The 15,543-nt window shown below is 39.2% G+C and overlaps 1 protein-coding gene across 2 annotated transcripts in view; it reads right to left on the reverse strand.

Moving 5' to 3' along the window:
• Positions 1-359: 359 nt before the first annotated feature.
• The window catches only part of Snap25 (synaptosome associated protein 25), an 80,945-nt gene continuing 65,761 nt past the window's right edge, over positions 360-15,543 (reverse strand). The window contains exons 5-8 of one of the 2 annotated variants that reach the window (XM_013159939.3): positions 13,291-13,408; positions 9,318-9,443; positions 6,841-6,985; positions 360-1,676 (exon numbers count right to left, since the gene is read on the reverse strand). In XM_013159939.3, the coding sequence (XP_013015393.2) occupies positions 1,608-1,676; positions 6,841-6,985; positions 9,318-9,443; positions 13,291-13,408 (458 nt within the window). In that variant the 3' untranslated portion in view covers positions 360-1,607. Of the gene's footprint in view, positions 1,677-6,840; positions 6,986-9,317; positions 9,444-13,000; positions 13,119-13,290; positions 13,409-15,543 lie in introns of both variants that reach the window. The other variant, XM_013159938.3, reaches the window with a different exon arrangement.

A 15,543-nucleotide genomic window follows, 5' to 3' on the forward strand; every position in this document is an offset into this window, starting at 1 on the left:
GGTTGTATGATACTAAAAGAATAAACTTAGGTTAGTTGGGGTTTGGGAGCTAGGAAGGATAGAGCTGATTTACACTCTGTGGACCTGAATTTATGTAGGTTTTTATTCCTTATGGGTTTTTAGGAGAATGACATTTTGTCCCACAGCTAACACTGCATTCACACACAACTATATCTAGAATAAGTTATGAAAATCACATCAAATCACAGCTGCCCCTGGAAGGCTGTTTAAAAGGGACATCTTTTATTTCCCTGACCAGTGTCCTTGATACATATAACTGGCTTCTGTGGTGCAGTGAAAGAATAGTTAAGCTTCATCTTTCTGTGTGAGTGTAAAATGAAGAAATGAGAGCAGATATCTGGGATCTATAATTTTTAATAATTTTAAACTAGCTACAAAATGTCAATCACTTCACAAACTGACAGAGGAGACAGGAGGAATTTAATATTACATGCTGTAATGATATTTATCTCACAGTTTATCTATATTTCATTCATTTATGTTATTTTTTAAAGTTTTCTTTATCAGCTACTAAACATCTCAGCAATTTGGTGTGCATAGCTCTAGATTAAGCAACAAAGAATTGTACTGATAACAAATCACAGGGGAAATGGTAACCAACCAGAATCAGCCTTATAAAATTTACATTTCCACAGTTTCACAGCAAGATTGTTTCTTCAAAACATAGCCTCCAAAAGCTGCAAACAAACCCTATATTACATCCATTTGACATAATTTCAACCAAACATATATGTTGCTGGAAATGATTACATGGTGAGTGTGTCAAATCCATCTTTTTTTAAAATCATTTTTTTAAAAAAAGGATGATCATGATTGATAAGTCTATATGTTGACAGAAAGAATGTGACACTACTGCGGTTTTGCTGGTATAACTTAATCCTGACAGTGTCTCAATATTGAGCATGCTTTGTTGTTTTGTTATTGTTGCTGTTGGGTGTGTGTTTTCTCGTCAGTATGCTACTGTCGTGGAAAGTTTTTGTTTACGTAGGAATCTAAAAGTCTATTTAGTTCTCATGCATAAATGCATAAATCACATCACTTTTAGTGCAATGCCTGTTATGTAATTCCACATTGTCTAGTCATGAAATTATAAAGACAGATTACAGCCACAAGGGACCCAAGACTGCACATTTTGAGAGATTCAGAGCCTGACACCCAAAGAGAGGACTGTGGCAGTAGCTCTGTGGAATGTCACAGTTTTATGAGAACAATACTGTGTATTGAAAGGATCAACAGCACATTGAGCATTCCTAAATTGTTGTCATTCAGCAAACGCCACTGAGGAGAAAAAAGAAAAGTGGAACCCAGGACATCTTACGTAGAGCGTTTCAGCTACCCAGTGACCACTATATACAACCTTTGGAAGAAAAAAGACCCAGAGAAAACAAAAGATACATAGTATTGTCGAGAAGCTAACAGATGACACAGGACAACATTCACAATGAGGATGGACTGGTGTGTGTATGTGTGAGTGTATGTGTGTGTGTGCGTGTATGTGTGCAAGACCTACTGGATAATACCATGAGAAAATCAGGAAGGAGCTATCTTGCCCGACAGCGCTGAGAAGGGAACGCAGGTGGGCACTTTTAACCACTGCCCAGCATCTTTGTTGCACGTTGGTTGGCCTCATCGATTCTGGTTTTGTTGGAATCAGCCTAGAAAAAAGAAAAAGAAACAAAAGTCAGATTACTCTTTGAGATCCTGCTCCTCTTTCAAGTTTGGCTCAAAGTTTCATCTTGGCTGGAGCCATCTTGAAACTTTCCTAATCAGAACCAAGAACTTTTTACTCATTCTCTGTGTTCCTACAGACATCACTGTGGCCCTACTGGTACATGAACACAGGGGCTTGATTTGGGGTTTTAACTTTCTGCATCAAAAAGCATCCTTCTGAGAACAGGGTTATGTCACTGTCCTTCTATCTTGGAAAGATACCCAGTGACTTCTATATTAGTGTCCATATCTGTTGGACTGTGTTGAATTACCACCACTTGTACAACTGGAATCAAATTATGATTAACTTTTTAGCAGTGGAACTTGGAGAAAATTACATGTTGGGCCTCAACTTTCTTGCCTAAATCATGGAGGGAATAAAAAAAATATTGCAAATGTGAGCTTATGATAATCATCAGCTACTACTTTTCACTCTTTCAACTTTGATAACATCAGCTATCAGGTATGTGTGATTATTAGCTTCTTTTCCGAGGGAGGAAACCAGGAAGATATGATTCAGGCAATTTGCTTTCAGGCTTAGTACTTGGAGAAAACCAGAGTCAGAATGCAAATAGTCCAAAGTCAGAGTCTATATTGCTAAACACCCTACTTCCTAGGTTTGCAATGAGGATTCATTCATTGTGTTTATAGATACATATGCTTAGAATAATGTTTTGGAAAAAATAGGTGGTCAATTATTTTATCTTGTAATTACTGCTATTGGGTGAAAATGTGGTTTGCTTTTGGAATGCTTAATAGTTTGTAAGCCCATTCTGAAGCCTCGCTTCCACAAGTTTGGTAACTAGCTTGACTTCAATAGGAGTACATGTGCCATACATAGTTCTGTACCTTACTCACTTTAGTGTCTTTGTTGATCTTTTCCCTGCTCATGCTACATTTATCCTTAACATTTGTCCTTCAGCTACAAATGTCATTCAGCTACACACACACACACACACACACACACACACACACACACACACACATATATATGTGAACTATGAAACCTATGTGTACTACTAGAATAGACCTTTAAACCCTGGAAAATGAATTATTCCACCGAGAAAGATGAGTAAGTGTGTAGTAGTGGTCAGGACAACAATTCTGGTCAGGTTGTCATTTTTATCCCAGCCTTGACTACCTGGTAAGAGGAGGAGAAAGTAGCCAGGATATGTAGAGAAACAGAACTGTCTTTTTAGGCAGTCATGATCACTTGATGATTACTGACTTCACAATGCTACCATGCTTGGTGCTTTCCAGTCTCTAACTAAAGTTGAGTCTTCCTTACTCAGTTTAAATTGTGAATTCCCAAGATACTGGAGTTACCCTGCTCTACATAGAAACTTACAAAGTTGAACGTATCTCTAAATTATTCATAACTGAATTATCTGCCTATGGGCTTTCTGCCATCATTTTGGTTAATCAAGAATTGGCTGTCAAAACAAGTATTTACATCATAAAATAGAGCACTGATTTTCTTTGATTGTTCTCAAGTATGCACACATACTTTTAACCTCAGGGTCTTCCTTTGAAAAATGGATAGCCCCTCCAGATGTACTGTTTTCTCAATGTTCCCTCCACAGCTACAACTTGTATAAGAAGTAATGATCCTTTGGTGTGGAGGGAAATTACTAGATCATCTGAGGTAAAATGTTTCCATGGATTGGATGAATTATACTATGTTTCCAGACTGAACACTGAGAGATGTGCAGATGAGAAAAAAATAATTTAAAAATCCCAAACATTAAAAACAGATGGCATTTCTTAAGGCAATTGCTCTCGAATCTTGTGTCAAGAGTGCAGTGATGAGCTGACGCATGCCAGCACCTGGGATATCTGAAGTGGATGAAGCACAGGGCTATTCTCTGGGCAGCCTCAAAGGTTGTGGGAGAAGCTGGAACAGATCTTTGTGCAGCGGGCACCTGTGATCTCCATCTAACTGCTTTCTGAAGCATATTGAAATTCCAGCTCTCACAATACCAGACACAAAAGGTACTACATCCATATTATATTATGTTTATAATATTATGTTATACTAGAAGTAGCATCTTTTGGAGGAAAAAAAAAAGCCCAGCCTAAATCTTTTAGATGCTTTCCTGGTATTTGGAGTGTGCCTATATTCATCTTACTTATAGCCTGAGGACTAACCCATCATGGTTTCATATTTCTCTGTAAGGAAGTCTAGATTTGCTGACATATCCAACAGATGCTATCTGATTTGCCCTGTGGTTCACAGAGCTATCTGATTTGCCCTTGAGGTTCACAGAGCTCTTCACCCCACCCTTCTGAAGACTTTGGGAATCTCCTCAACTTCAGACCATGGTAGTAGTTTTCAGGCCCCAACTCAGACTTCCAGAACAAGGAGCTTTCTGTGGCCCATTTCAAAACTAGATCTGAACTGTTCTTTTTTCTGTTAGATGAGGCACAAGGTCTCAAAGCTGGTAAACAGTGAAACCCTGTTGAAACCAAGGTCTTAGTTCTCGAACACTGTGTTTTCTCACTGACAGAAGAATTTGAGGACCATGACAGTCTGCCTCATCGGTTCCCAGTGTGACATCTACCACTGGCAACTTTAGATTAAAATCTGAACCTCATGGTTATTTTCTTAGCGACAGTTTCAACAAAGCATTTGATAGACACTTGCCTTTAATATAGTGTTCTGAAAGAATTGTGTGTTTTTAACCTTAGGAAATTGTATATATAAATAGCATTAATCAGAAAGCAAAGTGCTTGGATATACATAGGAATTTCTTGGCAGTTCAGGGGAATGTATTGAAAGTCTCATTGTTTTGGACTCCTAAAACTGTACTATCATCCAAGTGATAAGAAAAGGCCATGATCAATATAGCTGGGTGAAGGTCATTGTCGGGGTCATAAGAGAAGATAGGGGAAACATCTCAAGACTCTTCACCCTGCTGTGTAGATTTAATTGTATCTTAGATAGAAGACTTCCATACGCTGTTTCCTATTGCCAAGAGTTGTGTGGCTTAGTGATCTGCCCATTTGGAGCAAGGCTGGGCTGATAAGGGCTCTGTTTAACTTGTGTCCAGATTCTGATGCTGAAAAAAAGATGGGATAGTTGTTGCATTGATTGGAACAAATTAATTACCCAAAGATACCCAGACTGCTCTTCCACTTCTTAAAGGTTTCCAAGTAAAGGAATGATTTAGACTGGAATGGTTATTTCCCATCTATTTGCCTAGCTTTTCATTAAACTTTATAGACGCATAGGTTTCTGTCTGATAGTATCCTGGAACTAGAAGAGAACTAGAATTTCTAAGTGCAGAATTGAAAATAAAAGGTTTTCTCTTGCTCAGAGTCCAACTCTACCAGCAAGAGTTTGACCTCACTATTAGTAAAAACCTCTCTTTCTGGAACCCTAATTCACTTTGATGCAATATCTGCTTGCATCTGAATAAATTTGGCCTATTAACAGAAAATGAATATTTCCTGTTTTCTTAAGTCATTTTTCTGTTGGAAAACCATTCAGCAATTATTTTTGGTTCATTTTTCTGGGCCTTAATGGCTTAAGTCAGGTTCTATCAGCTCCTACCTTCTGAAACTCTCAATATGACTGTAAAATTCATCATCTTGCTTAGCTTTAGAAGCTTTATTGCATCAAAAGCTTCCTAACAATGACAAGCATGTAATAACTTGCAAAAATAAGCAAAAGCATAAACATTGTGCCAGCCAGCTCTGACTTTGGTGTAGCTAAACAGTGATCAGAAAAAATATTACACAACTGGATATTTTAATATGGAACACATCCAACTCAAGGGGTCAACACATTCCCTTAATATCCTTTCAATGCTTTTTTCAGTCAGTAAAGATTCCTTGGGTAATAAGAACCTACAGTTAATTGTATGACTTAAGAGATTTCAAAAACATCTCACAGAAATAAGAAGAATTTTATAAAGAGATTCAGGATCTCAGACTAAGGGCCTCAGTGTCTCACAGGGGTTGAATATACAACATGAGATTAGTCAAACAGAAATGACAGATACACAATTGCTATTAAACTTGCAATGTATCTATGTCTTCCTTTTGTCCTTTGGACATTTTAAGAGATTAAAGTCAATGTTTAGTATGCTACTGATTGGGAAAGTGATATATGACAAGCAAACAGAAACTGTATCAGGTTCGTATGGTGTCAAATATCAGAGTTTTAGTGTCCTAAATCTCTTTATAGAAACTTTCCAGTGTTCTTTTCTGTTCTTTTCTAATTTCATGCTCCCAAGCCTAACCTTTTGCATGGTACTTTCTTTAGTCTTCCTTGTTGATGCAGGTGGGGAGATGGTTGGACATGGGGTTGGAACAGAGAGTGGAGTTTAGAGTCGAGTCTGGTATCATGGTGTGAATTCAATTTCATCAGATATCTTTCCTGTTTTGAGTTTTGGTGATGTGAAAAATTGGGCTAGAAATGGAACCTGAGTCTTCTTGAACTATCCTTAAAGTTGACATTTATAAAAACCAACTTCTTACTTCCAAGAAAGCTGATTATTTCCCTCATTTTCAACTATTCTTTCCCAATATCCACTTGATAATCTCCTAACCAACGGACTTACTCAAATTCAGCCATTTCTGAGATTTTTCCCAGCCCTACTCGATATAGTCTTTCCTTCTTTAGTTCTGTTTAGCATTGTATTCTTGGATCCACTACTTGAATATATTTTGTGTTACAGTAAATTCATCTGACAACTCATTGCCCATAGGCTGTGAATTTCTTGGCAGTGGGAATGGTGTTTTTCCATTTTTGTGTGTCCCACAGTGCCTCACAGGAGGCATGGCACAGAGGAACACTTGAGAAATAGTTGCATTCTTGGGAGGCGGGGGCACTTAGTGGCAGAGTACTTGTCTAGTTTGTGCAAAATTCTGGATTTGATTTTGTCTTCAGCACCACAATACAAAACAAAAAACTACATCCTACTCTTCACTACAAGTATATTAATGAATTCTACATTTTTGTCTCCAAAAATTAAAGGCAAAGTTTTCAACAACTGGCGTGTCTGAATCCAATCATGGAATGAGGGGTTTGTTCTGTCCCATGCTTCCTGGTGATTGTTTCAGAAGGGACAAGCAGGAGTCTCTCTGTCACTGCCATGTGCTCACCTTCTCCATGATCCTGTCGATCTGGCGATTCTGTGTATCAATCTCATTGCCCATATCCAAGGCCATGTGACGGAGGTTTCCAATGATGCCGCTCACCTGCTCCAGGTTTTCATCCATTTCATTTTCTCGGGCATCATTTGTTACCCTGGAATTCAAAGATAAATTTTTAGGAGACGGACTGGAAGAAGAAAGTTGAAATTTGAAACTAAGGCTGTAGACCTCTAGGTATCTATTTTGTCTAATGTTAATCTCTATGTAATGCAGAACAAATTTTAGGCTTTATACATTAGAAAGTCATTTTTTAATTGTGGTTTGACTTGGAGATGTAGCTCAGTGGCAGAGCACTTGTCTGACTAACATGAGTGAGACCCTGAGTTCCATTCCCACACCAGACACAGACACAGACACACACACACACACACACCAGCAAAAATTATATTTTGAAAATTAGAATTTCTATTTCTAAAGCAGGTAAACTAAACAGATCATTTATCTACATTTCTGACTTCTACCAGCGTATCATTTTTCCCTCCACGTATGTACTTATTCCAATTTTTAATTTTAAGGAAAAAAATAATTTTCATTTGAGGGACTGCAGGTTGAAAAATGAAGTTGACATTAGGCTGAAATTGAAAATGAAAGAAACACTTATGATGCTAAGTTAGAGATTCTGGTCTTTCTTTTTTTGGTCATTTTGTCCCCCATAATGATAACCACAGTCCATGCCTTAATTCTGTTTGCTGCCAATCCTGCTGAAGGGAGCCACTGTTAAAGATGATTTTCATTTGCTTATAATTTAGTGTCATGGGTTTCCTTAGTGACATTGTGAATGGCTGACTTCAGAATAAAAACCTGTCATAAAAGATTATTGTTTCAATTTGAATGAGGAAAGAGTTGGTTCACAAAGCATCTTAACCCTCTTTTCTCATTTCATTTTCAAGGTCAGAAATGTACTCTATTGCAAACAGCAAGCACTTAATCTAGAATTTTTCCAGTATCTATGGCAATTGGCTAAACAGTATTCCAAGTTGTTAGAATCTTTCCCTCTTGGTAACTCTCAAATTGGGAGCCATTTTAATTTTTAGAGCATACCAGGGCAGAGAAAATTTAAAAATTAAAGAGAGAACTTTGTAGCTTCCTCATGTAGAAAAGAATCTTGATTACATGTGAATCAACAACTATGACATAGTACTAGTTTAACAATTCTTAGGTCTTGTATTGAGAATCACCTGAAAAACTTTAAAAACCTCATATGCTTATATTGCCCTTCAAGAGATTCTGATCATAGGTACTTTTGTTTTGAAAAAGTCTCCTCAGTTGATTCGAATATGCAGCCATTGGCTTCAGAATTATTCCCTTTACTTTCCTGAGAGCAGATAGAGGCAGGAATAAACTTGCCATCTATAAGCCTCCTTGTCAACTATCTAGCCCTTATGCCTAAGTGACAGTGACAGTAACCAGTCATTTGAATCAGAAGGGTTTTGTTTGACCAACAAAAGTGGGAATAGATAGTTATGAAAACAACTACCCTAGTCATGATTGAGTTCTGGCATATTAGAAATATAAATATAAATATCTTCCTGTCCTCACAGTACATATATAGCTATTAATCTCTCTTCTCATCTTCTAAGCACTGAGTTCTGGATTGGCTGACTTCTGTAATTTGAGATTTTTAAAATAGACAATTAGGTTGGTGTTTGCTTCTTGATTTCAAAACAAATGTTTAATAGCAAGGTCATCATTCTGTCTCCACCCCAAATCCATCCTTTCACAGGCTTTGTTCTGTGTCCTGAGAGGCTGTGTCACCCAGCTGCTCTTGCTCTTGGTTTCCTATGGGTCCCGGAGACACTGGAGGGAGAAGTGAGGGGTTGGGCCATTTATTCTCCCTTTCTTAGTCTCCGTTAGTTTTGGTTGTAGCTGCATTTCTTTACTAACACCCCCTTGCCATAGTCAGAACTATTTGTGGATTCTGCAGTTTCCTCCCCTGTCCCTTCCATGTTCTGCTACCCCTAGCTCATGAGGGTGTCACCCCTCACAGTTAAGCCTTCCCACATCTCTGTAAACAGGCTGTTTCACTTAAAGTCATGAAATGAGGTATCTGTTGACATGTTAATTCTGGGTGTAGTCATGTGATTTGCTGAGCAAACATGGTGCAAGCCAAGGTTAGATAAGTGCTTGTGCTTGGAGCTTGTCCCCTTGGTATGCTATAGTCACTAGAAAAGAAACCTGGGCTTTTCTCCTGCAACATCCAAAGGCAGAGGACAGAAGTGCCCCACTGATGGTTCCATCCAAACACTAGAAGAGTGAGTGAGGTGCTCTTGGATCATCTCACCTCTAGCTTCATGAAGACACATGTTGAGCCTGGAGAAGCTCACTCTCAGGCGTAATAAAAGCATTCCATTTGAAGACCCACTCAGTGTTAAGACTGGTTCTTCAGCAATAAAGAGCTGTTGTAATTCAAATTCCATGCGACTTACCTGCGGATGAAGCCACCACTGATGGCCATCTGCTCCCTTTCATCAACCACGCGAGCAGGCTGGCTGGCCACAACTCCATCCTGATTATTGCCCCAGGCTTTTTTGTAAGCATCACTTGATTTAAGCCTATGCGAAAAAGAGGGTGAGTAACAAGGCACAGTGTGGGACAGCACGCTCACAGCAATTGTCACTTCTTCAAGTGAAGACCCGAACCAAGCAAATGAGTTTTAAGTAGAGGCATTAGAGAATACCGATATATCATAATCCGGACCCAAACAATTGGCCACCACCATGCCTCAGCTACTCAGCATTTCATTTCCAATTGAGTCAATTGCAATGGGCAAGGCTCTAAATTTTGGTCTGTTTTGTGGTTTAATTGGTTTTAAAATAAGGATTTAAGTAGCTGAAGAACATTCAGTTCTATTTCAGTGGCACAGTTATATTTTGAGACACAAAACACCGAGAAACATACTGGCAGACAGACACAAAACAAGACTGCCAAGTAGAGTGTGTACATCACACCAGAGCAACACAGTGTCATCAAGAAAAACATACTTGACCCAGTTTTAAGACAACAGCATGCAAAGATCCCTGTTCAATATTTTTTCCCCAATACATGTATGAGACCAACATTTTCAAAACTTCATGGAGGACACAAAGGATTGATGGTTGGCCAAGGGTGATGGTCTTTGAGTTGCCTCTAGAGTGATTTGAATTAGATAATATATCGGTACTTCCAAACAGTCACCATACATCCAGAGTTGATGTACAAACCTTTGTCCACAGAGACAAAAAGTAAAAGAAGCATAGTGAAATGGATGCAGGAAAATAGAAGAGAGAACAAGCCATCTAGCACCAAAATAGGAAACCCCTCTAGGTCTTCTTCATGCACCAGCTACAGGCATGAGGAGAAAGTGAAGCATTCTCATTTAAGCCAAACTACTCCAGAAGTTGATCATTCTCAAAAAAGGCACTAGCAGGACAGTAATAGCCTTCATGAGGATTTGAAACGCAGTTCAGTAACTTCTTTGCTGGGCTGAAGGGCAAGGTGGAGACTCCTTACGAACTCCTACTTCAAACTATTCTGGGGTCGTGACGGAGAGAGTGTTTTGGAGTCAGTGTGATCTCCATGGGCTGTATTTCACTGAGCTGCCTTGGAGAAAAACTTAAAATCCAGGCATACCTGTTGTGCCCAATAGAAACATGTGCAGCATGTTTTGGTGGATATGTTGTAATTTAAGGCAATCAAAGATGTTTTTAGGTTCTTTGCATAGTAGAAATCACATGCTTTTCGTCCAAAAAGAGAGAGAGACAGAAACTGAGATTCACTTCAGTCCCATTTTCAGAATTTTTATTAAATAATATCTGAATTTTAACTCACTCTCTTTTTTCCCCTTTCACTGGTTCTAGTCCTTGAGAACTGGGGATAAAGCAAACCATGGTGACAGATTGGAACACTGCAAACTGCACCAATGGAATGCCAGCAACTTCAACTGCTCAGTGTACAATGCCACCATCCTCTGAGCAGTCAGAATTTACTGCATCAGCGGGCCATGGCCCACTTGATGGGACAAGATTCCCAAGCTAATTTTAATGGAGTTTAGAGTTGCTTCCCTCCCCACCTGCCCCCACCGATTTCCCATCTCCTCCTAAAAGGGACTTGTATGGACTATGTGATGCTTTCTGCTATGTAAATGTCTAGTGAACCATCTTTGGCAAAATCAAAGGAGGGGAAATATGCGTTTCCAAAAGAAGGCAAACCACTGCACCCACAATGCTGCACATAGACTCACATCACTGCCGAACATCTACCATAGTCCTTCGAAACATGCCGAGACAGGGCAAAGCCCTCAGATAGTCCAGGGCACCACCAGCCACTGCGTTGTGACACATGGTTTTTAAAGCATTATTTATGCACAATAGGGAACATTTGGCTCAAGTTTTGATGCTTGCTTAGGGTCTGTTAGGTATAAAGAAATTAGTGATCCCTTGTATGTGGAATTGGAGGGACCGATGTTGCATCAGAACCTTAGAATCCTTCCCAGAGGGCCCTGCTTCCACTCTTTTTTCACAAACAGTTGCTTAAGGGAGGGTGTTACATGTTGGAAGTCACCACAGATGACTGGAAATCACATGTGGGCAAGCTACCACTGAAAGGATGTACAGTCAAATCCTGAGTAACTGGAATTCTGGCAAGGATTCATTTTGGGAAGTGCAGGACTTTGAAAAAGAACAATGGATGGTAGAGTGGAATCGTGTCAGGGGCAAGTGATGAATATCTCATTAGACTCCTGAGCAAATTTGCTGCCTAAAAGTCTCTTGGTAGAGGACATAATCAAATCTGTCTGTGGTTATGCTGTGTCTGGTGGCCTTTCCTTTACGATAAACCCTGACTGTTATTTTCAGATATGGAGGTTGTTGGAGAATGGAAACTGAGTGGGACAATTCAAACTGCCTGGATTGCCTTAGAGGAAAAACAATTTCAACTCTTGCATGTATCTTTCTTTGCTTGTTCATTTTTGCCCATTCGTTTCTTTTTGATGAAAATCAAAGGAGGCAACGTATACAGCTGAAGGTTTCACTTAGCTAGATTCCAGTTAATCAGGGTTTACTGCAGATCATTCTTTTAAAAACATGATTTTTATTTACAGGTAAATTGAGCCCTTCCCCCTCCTAAACAGGAAGTAGGATATTTTAAATCAGCCTCAAAGTTTAAAGGGCATGAAAGGTCACATAATCTGCTAAAAATGACATCAATCTCTATTTTAAAAGCTAGGCTCAGGGAAGCTTTTAGGGGAGGGGTGGAAGGCTTCTTTTAAAAAAGGAATAAGGGATGAGGGAAATTGGGTAATGAGTTTAATTTCCCAAATGCATGTTGGACAATCTACCCATGCATTGTTTTCCCCTGCTAGTCGAATGAGATTATCTTCCAGAACCCTCAGTTTCAGATTCCTTCTGTTGTAAACCTTTATAACCACATGTCACATTTCTGCTACATTCCAAAAAAAGCGTTGCAGAACCTTGAGAACAGTTGAATGTTTTGTGATGTCGTGCATGCAAAATCTACACATTTCAACATTTCAGCTAGTGTACGGGTAGTTCTTCCAAGGGGAAGCATTTGAGAGGGATTGGTCCAATTGGGGCAGGGCTTGTGCACTTTTGCCTCTGCGTCATGCACAACCCCAGTATCTCATGAGTGAATTTGGGAACTGGTGGGCAGGAGAAAGTGAAAATTCTCTGTCATAGTCTCTCACTTAAGAATGCTTGCCTGGGCCAAATTACCTATTGCTTTGATTTCTGGAGGATCAAACCTTGATATATGTGTTTCTTATCTTTCAAGCTCATCCACAGCCTTATCTGAATCTGCAATTCCTTGGGGCTGAGGGAAGTAAATTTTCCTGGGTGCTCTTGTCTCAAAGTACACTTTCTGGAAAATGTTGAAATGTTCATCAATAAAAGTTGCCGACAGTGAAGCTTTCACTGTAGTATGCCTGATTTTTAATGCATCACCAGTAACTCCCACTAATATCATCTATGCTATGAGATGAATGCATCGGAGACGGTATTGATCTGTTCTGCATGCCACATGCTCATCCTGCTTATGAGCCTGCAGGAATGAGCTTGTCAAGGCTTGGAGATGGGCCTTGGGAAACCAAAGCTTCAGGCAGGCAGGCAGCACCTACTTGTTACAGGGACACACACAAAGCCCGCAGAATTTTCCTAGGTCCGTCAAATTCTTTTCTGCTTCTTTCATGTCCTTATTGATTTGGTCCATCCCTTCCTCAATGCGTTCCAGTTGTTCTGATTAAACACAAGTATTTTATCCCCACAGAATGAAGCAGATGGAAAAGGACAAAGAAAAAAAAGACAAAACTTCAGACATTCACTTTGACATTAAAAAAGAAAAAAAAAATAAAAGAAAGAAAGAAAGAAAACTGGACGCCACAGATTAGAGCTGGTACCCAGTACCTACTTGTTACAAGGACATATGAAAAGGCCACAGCATTTCCCTAAATCTTTTAAATTTTTCTCGGCCTCCTTCATGTCTTGGTTGATATGGTTCATGCCTTCTTCGACACGATCGAGTTGTTCTGGTTAGGACAAAGGGATGACAGTGTGGAATGAATTTTTTTTGGGTTTCCAACAGAACATGAGAAATGACTATGTGAGACAGATTTTGAGAGAGAGAAAGAGAGAGAGAGAGAGAGAGAGAGAGAGAGAGAGAGAGAGAGAGAGAGATTTCAATGCATTGTCTGAGAGGATGCATTGCTGTAGACGGCTACCGCTGCCCTGAGCAGGCACAGGTGGAAGGAAATGAACGAAAATGATGCTTAAAATCGCTCCTAATTCAAACGTGATGGGATGAGGTCAGAAGGTCTGTTTGATTCTGAGAGTCCAGAGGAACCAGCACAGATTATTCACTCAGCCATTCACCAGTGAAACCCAGGAAAAAGAAAAGGGGAGTTAGTTTATGATTAAGGCATTCTCATTGAATAGTACTAGATAAAGTATCCATTTCAAGTTTAATACCCCTGTGTCTTTTGGTTTATAAGTATCCTCGATCAGAGAGAGGTAGAGAATGAAATCCAATTTTTTCTTTGGGGACGACAACAGCAGTAGCAATGATTAGCAATGAGTACATATCTTTCCCCCTCTCTTGCAATGGCTATGTAGCCCATCGCCTAGTCTTGATTTTCCAGATTTAATTCTTGGAAGCTGTAAGAGAAAGCAACGTTGGCATAGCGATGTCATAAGTACTGGAATATTTCAAATTTTCTCTCTTCCTCTGATTTACTTGCTATGAAAGCTTTAGAAGGCATTTTACTTCTCTAGACACTGATTTTTCACTGTCTGTGAGGAGGGTGGATGCTAATTGCCAACTCCTGAAAGAAGGTATGGAGAATGAATGTGTATTTGCAGAGCAGTGGTGAATTGGGACGTAGGACAGTGCTACGCCATTGCTGCTAGTTGAGTTGATCTTAGTGTATCTAAAACAGATTGATATTAATAAAAATGAATCATACTTGTAGGTTACCAGGGCAACATACATCAACTTAATTAGTTTTTCAAAATTGCATCACTTAACTGAGGCAACTACAAGTTCAATGAGGGGATTTTAAAAACAAGTCTTTAAAATCATTAAAGGACAGCAGCAATGTGATATTTTTTCCTGCCTAATTACAAGACCTAATTACACTCCTATTCATTTTTTCATCTAGTTTTTTATGCATGCATGCATGGCTATATACCTCCAGGACTAAATGCAGCCCTAGAATAAAACTGATAAGTACATTTCTAGGTGAGGGGCATAAATAACCATTTAAAAACAATTTCATATTATGTTGTATAATAGAAATTGCCATTTTAAAACCTCAAATAGATTCACTAGTGACCTAAATGAGGGAGACTATGAATTTGGAAAATAAGAGCTTCTTGTGTTGTTTTTTTTGTGAGACACAAGAACAGAATTCAGCTTAGTAGGAATCTACTGTCCTTGCTCTGCTCTTTAATGGAATTTTAGTTGGAGAACTTTTGCTGAATAAATACAAAAACAGTGATTTCTTTAAGATAAGCTTTGGAAGGATGTACGTGTATATGTATTTATGCTCTAGGAGAGCTTTTCTACAGACTTGGAGCTGGTTTGTTCCTAAGAGCACAGTAAATTATAGGCCAAGCAAAATAGTTGATGGAATTCATGGGGAAAAGGAGATCTTCATAAAACTGTTCAACATCATCAAATGAGGAAGCATCACATGCACAGACAGAAATGGAGATGCCAAAACCCAATCAAACTATTGTTTGTGGCTTCCACCTGCAGTTCTGGGCTGGGCTGGCTTGGAGGAGGTCTCTAGGGTTCAAGGAAGACAGGCTGGGTTCCACTCAGGGTAGCGACCACAGCACAGAATGTGGGAGAGTGATGTTTGCTCACATATCTGTCCGGAGGAGCTTCTCTTGGATTATAAAACATTTTTTTTGTACCAAACTACTAATTATCTGATAAGATTTCAGAAACCCATTTCCTGTGTCTCCACAAGTTGATAAGTAATATACATATCTGTAATGTATCTATTTATGCATTTATATATGAATTGGTCTGTATATTGGACCATTAGCCATCTGAATTTAAAGAAACTGAAATTAACAAATGAAAACAATCAAGCAAACCCAAATCCATATTTCTGAGATCTGGGTTCTGCCATGGATGGTCAGCTTGGTTTGACAAAGT

This window comes from Cavia porcellus, unplaced genomic scaffold (genome assembly GCF_034190915.1).
Source record: "Cavia porcellus strain 051 isolate PalLab524CR breed Dunkin Hartley unplaced genomic scaffold, mCavPor4.1 scaffold_5, whole genome shotgun sequence".
In the NCBI taxonomy this organism is placed as follows: domain Eukaryota; kingdom Metazoa; phylum Chordata; class Mammalia; order Rodentia; family Caviidae; genus Cavia; species Cavia porcellus.